Genomic DNA, 13,242 nt, shown 5'->3' with positions numbered 1-13,242 from the left:
CACTTCGACCCTTGCGGATCAAAGAGCTTTTGTGGATCCCCCTCACGGATCCTCCAAGATAGCTATCACTCCAAAAGTTGCTCTCTCAGAATTAAATATTCCACCTCTGGCTCTTCTCCAGGTAAGTATTGCAGCATCAATCTCTCAAATGAGACAAAATGGATCCTCCCATAGTGCAGTATATTTTATTTGTTACATAGGGACAGATAACATCAAACTTTTCCACTTACGTAGCAGCTTGACGTGGTGACGTGTTTCCGGTGTGGCGGCCATCTTGGTACACCTGTGTATTCAGCTGTACACCCATACATACATACCCTCATCCGAAAGCATGAGGTTCTGGACTGGCTGCTACCTAAGTGGAAAAGTTTGATATCTGTCCCTATGTAACAAATAAAATATACTGCACTATGGGAGGATCCATTTTGTCTCATTTGAGAGATTGATGCTGCAATACTTACCTGGAGAAGAGCCAGAGGTGGAATATTTAATTCTGAGAGAGCAACTTTTGGAGTGATAGCTATCTTGGAGGATCCGTGAGGGGGATCCACAAAAGCTCTTTGATCCGCAAGGGTCGAAGTGATGAGGTGAGAGGCTTATCCAGATGGTGGTCGGATTGTCAGATTCACATTCACTCAGAGATCTACACGAGTTGTGTTTATGGTCACTAACAGTAGTTATTGGAAGCACTGTTTTTTCTTTGTCACCAGCATCATTTATTGGACTTTTCGAGCACTGTTGTTTGTACCATTTTAATGTTTTTTTCACTACACAAGGTGTGTGTGTGTGTGTGTGTGTGTGTGTGTGTGTGTGTGTGTGTGTGTGTGTGTGTGTGTGTGTGTGTGTGTGTGTGTGTGTGTGTGTGTGTGTGTGTGTGTGTGTGTGTGTGTGTGTGTGTGTGTGTGTGTGTGTGTGTGTGTGTGTGTGTGTGTGTGTGTGTGTGTGTGTGTGTGTGTGTGTGTGTGTGTGTGTGTGTGTGTGTTTTCACATGTTTTGAGTTATTTATTTTATTGTGTGGATTCATGGGCATTAATTGATATCACTGTCACATTTATTTATATATTTATGAAATTTTGTGATTTCACATTTTTTATTATATATGTGTGTGTGTATATATTTTTTTGGGAGTAGCGCTAAATTCTTTATTGTATTTATTTATCACCCCAGTTTGGCTTTCTACTTCTTTAGCTGACTGCAGTGAACTTTCATGGTGATTTTCTTCAACCCTTCTCATCAGAAAACACTCCTACCAAGGTGTTAACTTTGTGGACATTTCTGTGAGATGATTGCAGTTCCATCTTTGTTACATTTTTGTATCACTTTAGCTACAGTATTCTGACTGATAAGTAAAGCTGATCTTCTTGTAGCCTTCACCTTCTTGTGTAAAAAAAAAAAAATGAGAAATGACAGTTCTCGTTCATGTGGTGCCATTGCTGACAGCATGAAATGGGAAGGGGGTTTCTTTGTTAAGTAATGCCTTTTTATAATCAACTGTCTGCTGGACACCTGTTTAATGAATAATTAGACTCCCCTGTAGTTGAATTCTTGTTAATTAGGATTTTGTCAGAAATGTAGCTTTGCTTCTAAGACTTTCATTGGAGTGTATTCCTTTTTGCAACATGATCTTGAATTAATCTGTTAAGAAAAAGTACTATTTTGTGTGTGCAAATTCTGTAGTATAGTGTCCCATAGAAAATGTTGATTCAGAAAGGAAAGTAAAGTTTTCTGACAAATCTGTTTGGGTGTATTTATTAATGCTGACGTGTGTGTGTTTTGTATGTGTATGTATGTGATATATATGTATGTATATGATAGATATATTGCTCAAAAAAATTAAAGGAACACTTTGAAAACACATCAGATTTCAATGGGGAAAAATTTCATGCTGGATATCCATGCTGAATATGGACTGTGTAATGTGTTAGGAATGTAAGGATGCCCCATCGTTTAATGAAAATTACCAACCTACAGAGGACTGAATTCAAAAACACCCCGAAAATCAAAGTGAAAAAATGATGCAGCAGGCTAGTCCATTTTGCTGAAATTTCATTGCAGCAACTCAAAATGGTACTCAGTAGTTTGTATGGCCCCCATGTGCTTGTATGCATGTCTGACATTGGGGCATGCTCCTAATGAGACGACGCATGGTGTCCTGGGGTATTTCCTCCCCGATCTGGACCGGGGCATCACTGAGCTCCTGGACTGTCTGAGGTGCAACCTGGCGGCGTCTGGACCGAAACATGATATCCCAGAAGTGTTCTATTGGCTTTAGGTCAGGTGAGCGTGGGGGCCATTCAATGTTATCCATTCCTTCATCCTCCAGGAACTGCCTGCATACTCTCACCAGGAGGCCGGGCATTTTCGTGTACAAGGAGGAACCCAAGACCCACTGCACCAATGTAGGGTCTGACAATGGGTCCAAGGATTTCATCCTGATACCTAATGGCAGTCAGGGTGCCATTGTCTAGCCTGTAGAGGTCTGTGCGTCCCTCCATGGATATTCCTCCCCAGACCATCACTGACCCACCACCAAAACGGTCATGCTGAACAATGTTTGAGGTAGAATAACGTTCTCCATGGCTTCTCCAGATCCTTTCATGTCTGTCACATGTGCTCAGGGTGAACCTGCACTCATCTGTGAAAAGCACAGTGCACTGGTGTTCGGTGGCAATTGCCAATCGAGCTCTATGGTGCCGGGCAGTGAGCACAGGGCCCGCTAGAGGATGTGGGTCCCTTTAGGCCACCCTTATGAAGTCTGTTTCTGACTGTTTGATTATAGACATTAAAACCAGTGGCCTGCTGGAGGTCATTTTGTAGGGCTCTGGCAGTGCTCATCCTGTTCCTCCATGCACAAAGGAGCAGGTACCGGTCCTGCTGATGGGTTAAGGACCTACAGCCCTGTCCAGCTCTCCTAGAGTAACTGCCTGTCTCCTGGAACCTCCTCCATGCTCTTGAGACTGTGCTGGGAGACACAGCAAACCTTCTGGCAATGGCATGTACTGATGTGTTATCCTGGAGGAGTTGGACTGCCTGTGCAACCTCTGTAGGGTCCAGGTATTTCCTCATGGTACCAGTAGTGACACTGTCCCTAGCCAAATGCAAAACTAGTAAAAACAGCCAGAAACGATGAGTAGGGAAAAAAGTCAGTGGCCCCCACCTGTAAAACTCATCTCATTGTTGCCCATCTAGTGCAGCTGTTGGTAATTTCATTAACATCAAAGCAGCTGAAACTGATTAACAGCCCCCTCTGCTATGTGACTGACCAGATCAATATCACAGGAGTTTAACTGACTTGATGCTATACTCTGATTTAAAAAGTGTTTTAAGAGGTAGGTGTGTGTGTGTGTAGGTGTGTGTGTAGGTGTGTTATTCTTATTTATTTTTTTCCTAAATCCCGCAGTTCTCTTCTAAGCATACAAGTTCACTTAATGTACATATCTTATTGATATCTGTCTCCAGGGGCTGCAGGACAGAATAAGCAGCACACAATAACCAAGAACACAGCCAAGCTGGACAGAGAAACAGAGGAACTGCACCACGACAGAGTGACATTAGAAGTGGGAAAAGTCATTTCGCAAGGCAGACAGAGTAAAGGCCTCACACAGAAAGACCTGGCCACTGTAAGCATTTAGACCCTACTGTTCTCTAGGCAGCTGAATTGACTTCCATGGGGAGGTACTTTAAAGAGCCAAAAATTACTTGCCTGATATGTCATGGAACAGAGTATTTCTTTCTTTCTTTCGGGGCTTATGAACATGGGTGTAAAATTTGCTGTGTTCAGATATGTACTTTTATATGGATCTCTACGCAGTCTATGCACACTGGTTTTTGGTCCAGTGTTTTTCTGCATAAACCAAAACTAAAAAACTCTTCGCTGTAATTTCCACTGTACACATGTAAATGTTAGTGACATTGGCATAGTATTGTTTTTTTGGCAAGTCCTGTGTAGCGGCTGCCTAATGAATGGCTTTATTAGTCAAGGGAGAAGTGGCCATACAAGCTGCCAGCTATATGTGCTGTAAGTCCATTTGATTCAGAAGCAGTGCAGACAACTTTTTATGCAGGATCTTGCTTGCAACAAGATCCTGCATAATTCTTTATGGCCATGTGCATGAAGCCCAATGTTGACATTATAGGCAATGAGACCTTCTATAGCAAGACTGACATCTTGACTAACATATTGGTTCACTTTCAGGATGCTTTGTTTTAAAAGGTTTTTTTTCTGGTGCAATAATTTTCTTGTTGCATGCATAATGACAGTACAACTGATCACCAACACAAGGGGTATAGAACAAAGAACATGCTATGAAAGCATGAGAGATGCAAACGGCAACATTTGTAAACCATACAATGTAAAGTATCCACAGTGCAGCCATACGTCCAGGGCCATGGGTCCGCCTAAGTGACCCAGGCTCGAAGGCCTGGGGGCTTAACGCAAGAGTATGGGGGGAAAAAAAAACAAAATACTAAACACTATTAAAAAAAAAAAAAAAAAGGAGAGGAAGGGGAAAGAGAGAGGGGGGTGGTGGAGCCTGCAGGCCTGCGTAATGCCGGCCATAGATGGTTCGAAATTCGGACAATTTTTGCACTGCTAGTGGGTTAATTTGTCGGCCGGTTTTTGCGTTTTTTCCACTTTCGGATTATAGGTCATGTTGGAAAATTTGTGGAAGACTACCGATTTTTGCGTCAATGATGGTCAAATCGTACAATCATTTTTACGAAAAAAGGAATGCGCATTTGCCGTGACCTGGAAGGAACAGAAGTTTTGCCTGTTATATGGGGTGAACTTTGACTTTGTCGGCTGATTTTCGTAATCCATTGGTGGTTACGTCGGTTTAACGAACGACCTATTTTTCGTTTATCGGATGAAAAAACGCCCGGTTTTCGAGCCATCTATGGCCTGCATATGGATCAAAAATCAGAAGTCGTCCAAGCTTAGTGGAGACAAGATAGGAAGGGCGTATGACTACCAGGGGTTCCATACTTTAAAAAATTTAGCATGGGAATCATGCAAAATACTGTACATTTTTTTTCATTCAACATTAGAGTGGTGAAGTTGGTTTTCACCAATTTGAAATGGTATTGACTGTTTCTTCCATGCCTTGGCTATAGCACGTTTGGTGGTGATTAACAGGTAGGTAGCAAGGTTTTGTTGGTAGGAAAATAAACCCTGGATCGGGCAATGCAGCAGGGCTTGTTTAGCATCTTTGTGAATGGGGCTATGGAATAGGGTGTATAGGACACCAAAAACCTTGGACCAGAACCCTGTGAGACACGGACCTGACAGCTGAAACTTTTGTACACTATCCAGGGGCTGCAGCCACTGGGATTGTGTATAAAACTGACAGGCAGACTCCTGTCTGCCAGGTGGATGCAGTCAGGTGGCTCTGCTGCCAACGATTGCTTTCACAGCCCCTGGTTCTACTCCCCTCCCCTTTTGTGTGACCTGGAAAGCGATGTTCATGACATCACTTCCAGGTCACAGCTGTCACTTTCCTGGCTAGAATAATGGATCACAGGAGACATGCAGGGTAGGGTCTCTTAGACTCTGCATGTCTCGATTAGAGAGAACCTGTCACCAAAAAATCATCATATAGGGGATGGCCCACCCCCACATATGCACGAATGTAAACGCACACGTCAGGGTGCCTACTCGTGAAATCATCGATTGTGATACACATGTTACATATTGCCGTGCACACTGGAGCAAGCACAAAAATTCTAGCACCAGACCACCTCTGTAACCCTATAACCTATAGAGGCTTTTGAAGCACCGTCTATATAAAATATGGGGTACTGAAGTTTGTCACCATTTCAGACGCACACAAATTTTTAAGGTTTGGTATCTATTTACTCGGCACAACCCCCTCTTATTTATTTTACAAAATATAGGTAATTTTATTTAGTTTGTTTGCCCTAAAATTCACTTTTAGTGTGATTTGTACTGAAATTTGCAATATCGTGTGACATAAAATTGCAACTACCACTATTTTATTCTCTAGGGTGTCTGCTTTCAGAAAATGTTTGGGGAGTTTTGTGTAATCTTCAGGCCTAAAAATTTTTTTTTTAAATGTGTGCAAAAAACGACTCTGGCAGCAAAAGGGTTAATGGGACATTTTGATATGGAATATCAGGCCTTGCTCTGTTCTTCAGGATCAATGGGGGTTCCCAGATCTCTCTCCGAGCTAGACTTGTATGAAGTAGAAGAAAGTGAGTCGATCGCATTTAAGGGGGAACAGATTGAGGAGATACCTGTCGGCACTCCCCAGGAGCTATGTTCAAAGGCCATAGATTGAAAGGGAAATGTAGAATTCGGTCTCGAAGTCACCCAATGGCAAAGTTCAACGTAACGGAAGAATTCCGCCAGCGGTGCTCCATGAGTCTCACAGATGGAGGGGCAAGAAGGGAAGGTGTGGGATGTAAGAAAGTGGTGAAGATGTGTGTCGACACCAGGTGAATATTGCCAGCTGTTCCTGGCCTGGGGGAAAGAGACTGTTGTTAAGCAGTGGCAGGAGGGGTAAGAAGTTTCAAACTCTCCAGCTGTGGGGCTAAGGGATGGAGAGTGTCGCTAGTGAGGGAACCACAATAGAGCCATCATGGGGGTTGCTGCACAAGGAGGTTGGGAAGCTCCTGAAGCACCCACAAGGAGATGTCCATGGTGGCATGGAGCAAGGTGAGTTAGATTTGTGCCACCCTGTAGTACTTCAATACATTAGGAACCCCCAAGCCTTCTCTTAGTCTGTGGGTGTAAAGGGTAAAGCAATAGACTCTAGGGCACTTCTAAGCCCAGATAAAAGTGAATTCTGTTTTCCTGTAAATGTAAGAAAAAAAAGAAGGTACTTGAATGGGTTAAGTTCTGAACTAATTTTATTTGGTAATTTTGGCCATGTGGACACAGCCTATCCATTATACGTGTTTTTTTTTTTTGTTTGTTTTTTTTCCCCACTTTGGACAGAAAACCCATAAGGAAATTGAGGCGACTGAGTTGTTGGCATTTCTGCCTGTGTGAATTTTTCCTTAGTGCCCCATTTTTTTTTTTTTTTTTTTTTCTTCTCAAAGTCCAGCAAAAAATCATCATAGCTTAATTTGGCTCTCTTCAAACTGTTCGAATTGTGTGTGTGTGTGTGTGTGTGTGTGTGTGTGTGTGTGTGTGTGTGTGTGTGTGTGTGTGTGTGTGTGTGTGTGTGTGTGTGTGTGTGTGTGTGTGTGTGTGTGTGTGTGTGTGTGTGTGTGTGTGTGTGTGTGTGTGTGTGTGCTGCTTTGAGGAATAGGAACTGATATAAATTTATTCAATTGTAAAGAGCTGTATTCACAGTTTAAATATGGAATACAAAAGGTGTCTCCAGTGCCTTTTTAATGTTGGTTGTATTTTGATTTCAGAAAATTAATGAGAAGCCACAAGTTATTGCAGATTATGAGAGTGGAAAAGCTATTCCCAGCAATCAAGTCATGGGAAAGATTGAGAGAGCAATTGGTAAGTCTCCAGTGTATGCGTACGGTCTAGTATGTTATGTTGGAGCACCTTTAGGAGTAAATGAAGAGCTGTCTGTTGCCTGTTATAATTCAATGATATTCATGTTCCTCTGATCTCATCTCATGAAGTTCCCAACAAAATATAATTGGTTTTAAAATAAACCTGTGCTGAGAGGTTGCTGACAACTTCTGAAAATGTATTTGTATGGCTGTCATTCTGATCCAAATTGGTTTGGTGCTTTAAAGTGACACTAAACATCCCTATTCTCGCGCGCACGTCCATATATATTTGGACACATATTTTTTTTCAGGTATTTAGCAAAACCTATTCAAGCTAGTTATATAATGGATATGGGTTGAAAGTGCACACTCTCTTAATTGGAGGGTATGTACATCCACATTGGAGGAAAGCTTTAGGTATTACAGCTTAAGAGTAGCCATCCCCCCTTTTTCAAGGGACCAAAAGTAATTGGACAATTGAATCAAAAGCGGTTTCATGGCCAGATGTGGGCTACTCCTTCGTTATTTCTTCATCAATTAAGCAGGTAAAAGGTCTGGAGTTGATTCTGTGTGTTTTATTTGCATTTGGAATCTATTGCTGTGAACCTACAACATGCGTTCAAAGTAGCTGTCCATGCCAGTGACACAGGCCATTGCAAGGCTTAAAAAAACAAAACAAATCCATCAAAGAGCTAGCAGCAATATTAGGAGTGGCCAAATCAACAGTTTGGTAAGAAGAGGAAAGAAGAACGCACTGGTGAGCTCAGCGACATAAAAAGGCATGACGTCCTTGAAAGACAACAGTGGTGGATGATTGCTGGATCCTCTCTATGGTAAAGAAAAACCCAATTACAACATCCAGAGAAGTGAAGGACACTCTCCAGGAGGTAGGTGTATCATTGTCAAAGTCTACAATCAAGAGAAGACTTCACAAGAGCAAATACAGAGGGTTCACCACAAGGTGCAACCATTCCGAAGCCTGAAGAATAGAAAAGCCAGTTTATACTTTGCCAAAATACATCTAAAAAAAAAAAGCCAGACCAGTTCCGGAAAGGCATTCTTTGGATGGATGAAATTAAGACTAATCTGTACCAGAATGACGGGAAGAAAAAGAAGGCTTCTTCTGGAGAAGGGTTGGAACAGCTCATGATCCAAAGCACACAACGTCATCTGTAAAACATAGTGGAGGCAGTGTGATGGCATGGGCGTGCACAGCTTCCAGTGACACTGGGTCATTGGTGTTTTATTGATAAGACAGAAGCGGCCAGATGTATTCTGCAGTGTTTAGATATACTGTCAGCCCAGATTCACCCAAATGCAGCAAAGTTGATTGGACGGCGCTTCACACTAAAGATAGACAATGATCCAAAACACAATGCAAAAGCAACCCAGTAGCTTTTGAAGGAAAATAAGTGGAACATTCTGCAATGGCTGAGTCAATCGCCTGATCTCAACCCAATTGCGCATGCATTTCATTTGCTGAAGGCAAAACTAAAGGTAGAAACAAAGCACAACTGAAGACCGCTGCAGTTAGAGCCTGGCAAAGCATCAGAAAGGAGGAAACCCAGTCTTTGGTAATGTTCATGGGTTCCAGACCTCAGGCAGGCATTGCCAGTAAAGGATTCTCAACAAAATATTACAAATGAACATTTTATTTATGATTATATTCATTTGTCCAATTTACTTCTGCTCTTTTTGAAAAGAGGGATGGCTACTCTGTAATTCCTAAACCCTTCCTCGAATTTGGATACATTCCCTCAAATTAAACGAGTGTGCACTTTCAGCCCATATCCATTATATCATTATAGCTTGAATATGTTTTTGTAAATACCTGGGAAAAAAAACTAAAATTGTGTGTGATACATACACAGGGGTACCTTGGTTTACGAATGCCTTGGTTAACGTAACTTTCAGTTTACGAATGAAAATAATGCCTCCGGTTTACAAATTTATTTTTTTTTATATTTTTTTTTTTTTTTTTTTTTTTTTTTTTTTTTTTTTTTGCAATACGAAGTGTATGTCGGTGCTGATTTTTCAATGCAATCGATAGCTAATTCTGTGAGCTATAGTGAAGACAAAAAAAAAAAAAAAGCCGTCGCTTTCCCTGGAGCTAAAGGATACTTTGTTTCTTTTATCTCGGGAAACAAACAAAAAGGAAACATATTTGTTTCTTTTTAACTGAGGGAAATAAACTAAAAGGAAACTTTTCTATTTACATTTAAAAACCGCGCACTGACCTATAGTGACAGCTTCTTCTTCTCCTTCCTCCCTCCTTCCGTTCTTCCTTTCCTCCTTCCGTTCTTCCTTTCCTCCTTCCGTTCTTCCTTTCCTCCTTCCGTTCTTCCTTTCCTCCTTCCGTTCTTCCTTTCCTCCTTCCGTTCTTCCTTTCCTCCTTCCGTTCTTCCTTTCCTCCTTCCGTTCTTCCTTTCCTCCTTCCGTTCTTCCTTTCCTCCTTCCGTTCTTCCTTTCCTCCTTCCGTTCTTCCTTTCCTCCTTCCGTTCTTCCTTTCCTCCTTCTGTTCTTCCTTTCCTCCTTCCTTTCCTCCTTCCGTTCTTCCTTTCCTCCTTCTTCCCCCCTCTGCAATGGTTTAATTGGTTTTCAGTGCATTCCTATGGGGAAACTGTGTTTCGGTTTACGAATTTTTCGCAATACCAAACATCCCGGAGAACGCATTAAATTCGTAAACTGAGGTACACCTGTTATATCTATATATCTCCAGGCGATCAAATACCACCAAAAGAAAGCTCTATTCGTGGGGAAACAAAGGACGTAAATTTCATTTTGGTTAGGCGTTGCATAAAGATGCAATTGTCGTTTAAAGTAATGCAGCGCCTTTAACACAAAAAACGACCTGGTCAGCAAGGGGGGTAAATCTTCTGGAGGGCAAGCAGTTTAAACATCAGCTTGCTTTTGTGGGTTTTCTTTGAGTAGAATTCCAGATTTGCTAAGATTTTAAATATTTCATTTGGGCCAAGGTGCTCCACATAAATTGTATTTTATGCATTTTGAGCAGTGCAGCCTATTTTTGCAGGATTGTTTTTAAAATCGATTATTCAGTTCCTTGGTTTGCACTCTAGGTGCTTGCTTAGATTTTGCTGTTTTAGAGTATGATAAAAGAAAATTTGGGCAGTTACCAACCCCTGTTTTACAGGCCTCAAGCTACGTGGGAAGGACATTGGGAAGCCTCTGGAAAGTGTCCCAAAGAAATGAAAACAAAGCCTCGAAATCAGTGACCCCAGCTGATCTCGACCAGTCTCATGTGGGACTGGGGTTTTACATTGCCAATCTGTACGCATCGGGGTTTTGGACTTTACTAGACAGGACAGACTGAACGCAATCTTGTTACCTGCTGTAAAAACAAAAGTATGCATCTCTTCCAGATAACACAAAAAATATGAAACGTAAGGTTTCTGCCAGGCCCAGCAGGTTAAAATGTGTGGGCAGATATTGGATGCTTTTATTTTTTATTTTTTTTTTTCCCACACACAGGTGGAGCTGCTTTATAATTATTATTTTTTTTTTTTTTTAATTTTTATTTCAGCATATGGGAGGATTGTTCCCTCCATTGTTTATAAGTTCTCACTTCCTTGTACGGAATTGTAAAATAAAAATGATCCTTCTACACCTGAATGATTTTCTGATGTTTTTTTCATGAAATAAAAGTGTGAGAAGTCCAGATTTTTAAAGGGAATGTGTACAGAAGATTTGAAAGAATTTCACATTGCTTTTTGGTACATTGCTGAATAAGCTGCAATGGTTTGGGCTTGCAGCCCCTTTCGTCCAAAGTGGATCTACAGGTACATTTTAAAGTGTTACTAAACCCACGACAGTAAAATCAGTCTGTATATGCAGTAAATCATGCTTGCTATACTCACTGTGGAACCTAAGGGGTTATTCCCCTACACTGTGTAAAGACTCGGTTTGATCCTGACTTCACTGATCCTCCCCTTCTTCCAGTGTCCTTCTGTTATCTCCTGATAAGAGATAACATATGTGGAGACACTGCACATGCTCAGTTTGGTGTGTATTGTTAGTGGATTTTTTTTTTCCTTGGGAGTGCATGTGATCATTATAGGGCCAATCAACACTGTCCAGACAGAGGGTCAGGGGTTCTACATACTACAGCAGGAAGAAAACTCCTCCTACAAGCTTTAACATGTGCTTTGCTGAACACTGATGGAAGTCACAAGACTGCTCTAACTGCTGATGAGAAAAGGTATTTAGCAGTTTATATTTACTAAAATAATTGCATTTCCATGATGTGTGTACTGTGGGAGACCAGATATAGTGATTGCAGGGTCCTGGGTTTAATGACACTTTAAATATACCTTTTTTGGTCCAGTTATGTGTTCAAAATTTTGATCTTTTTCTATACTGCTAGCACAATTTTCCTGAACTGCTTTTTTGTTTTTGCATCAACTTCCCATGATTCCTTGCAAATCAGATGATCAGCTTGAGAGTGAGATTTTAACATTACAACTCAGGATTTTACAATGCTGTCATTTTACATACCAACGCAAGCTAAAACCTTTTTTAGTTTTGGATTGTGTGGAAGATCCTTTGTCAGAATTGCTTGTCTGTACCCCCATTTGTATGATTTCTGATAATAAACTTTTATCTGGTGACTGGTGCCTGCAGTCAATGACATTCCAATTACCACAAGACTCCACTGTTCAGGTCAGGGCAGCAACAGTTTCCAGGATTATTGGATCCAGAGCTGCGACCGTTTATATGACCTCCATCTCCAAAGGCTTCATGCTATGTATTATCAAATATTATTATTAATTGTATAGATAGAATTTTTTTTTTTTCCCCCTCCCTGTCTTTCAGGACAGCAACCCTTGAGAGACCCTTGGCTCCTCCCCACCTGAGGAGACCTCAATGGTGCTTTCTCCGATGGGGAGACACGTTTTTGGATTCCAGGGCTGCATTCTGCCTGGGGAGGAGGGGAGAATGGACCAGGTGCAGTCTGTGTGCTTTTCCCTCCTTTTTTTTCTATGTGTTCTGTTTTTTAGGTGAAAACGAGAGAAGCCTAAGCCACACCTTGGGACTAAAAAGTGCCCCTCATGCAGGGTGACACTCAAAGACTCCTGGACAAAGGTGCTGTGTGGGTCTTGTATAGAGGGCCTTACTAAAGAGCAAGCCCCTTCCAAGGGGGACATGGTCAAGCCAGTCAGGGAGCTGACAGCCACTTTTTGATTCCTTTAGGTCCCATGGAGAGAACTTATCTCTGTCCCAGACATGGAGCTCCTTCCCTCCCCCCCAACAGACAGAGGCAGCGGTCCTTCTGGTTTCCCTAGTGACCAGTGGGGGGTGGGGGGGTGTCTAAGGGCTGAGTTGGAAGAGGAGGATCTGTCCCTGAACTCAGTTTCCCAAGCAGACTCTGAGGGGAGCAAGTCTAGAGGCACCTCCTAGGTATAAGTTATCTCTGGAGGAGGTCGATGAATTACTATTTTTATGAATTTTATACCACCTTTTGCAGATTGAGGATAACCAGCCCCTCACATCGCATGCTCAGATGTATCAAGGTATGGGGGAACAAAAGCGTAGTCTTCCCTGTCCATGAGGTTTTAATAGAATCCATTGAGTGGCAGGACCTGGAGAGAAAGCTGTCCTTTGCTAAATCTCTCAAATGCAGGTTCTCTTTTGATGAAGATTCATCAGCAGTGTGGAGTAAGAGCCTCAAGCTTGATGCGGTGTTCTCCCAGGTAGACAGACCTTGCTTTTAAAGATATGGTGGTCTTGTCTGACACCATGAACAGAAGGGCA

The 13,242-nt window shown here is 41.9% G+C and overlaps 1 protein-coding gene across 1 annotated transcript in view; it reads left to right on the top strand.

Moving 5' to 3' along the window:
• The window catches only part of EDF1 (endothelial differentiation related factor 1), a 30,947-nt gene extending 19,844 nt beyond the window's left edge, over positions 1 to 11,103 (top strand). The window contains exons 3-5 of the mRNA XM_089675051.1: positions 3,460 to 3,620; positions 7,381 to 7,474; positions 10,625 to 11,103. Of these exons, the coding sequence (XP_089531177.1) occupies positions 3,460 to 3,620; positions 7,381 to 7,474; positions 10,625 to 10,683 (314 nt within the window). The 3' untranslated portion in view covers positions 10,684 to 11,103. The remainder of the gene's footprint in view (positions 1 to 3,459; positions 3,621 to 7,380; positions 7,475 to 10,624) is intronic.
• Positions 11,104 to 13,242: the final 2,139 nt, after the last annotated feature.

Source organism: Staurois parvus, unplaced genomic scaffold (assembly GCF_062004578.1).
Source record: "Staurois parvus isolate SC_StPar_1 unplaced genomic scaffold, SC_StPar_1.0 ptg000154l, whole genome shotgun sequence".
Lineage (NCBI taxonomy): Eukaryota > Metazoa > Chordata > Amphibia > Anura > Ranidae > Staurois > Staurois parvus.
Note: the sequence above shows the minus strand (reverse complement) of the source record. Positions and strands in the feature narration are given on the sequence as shown.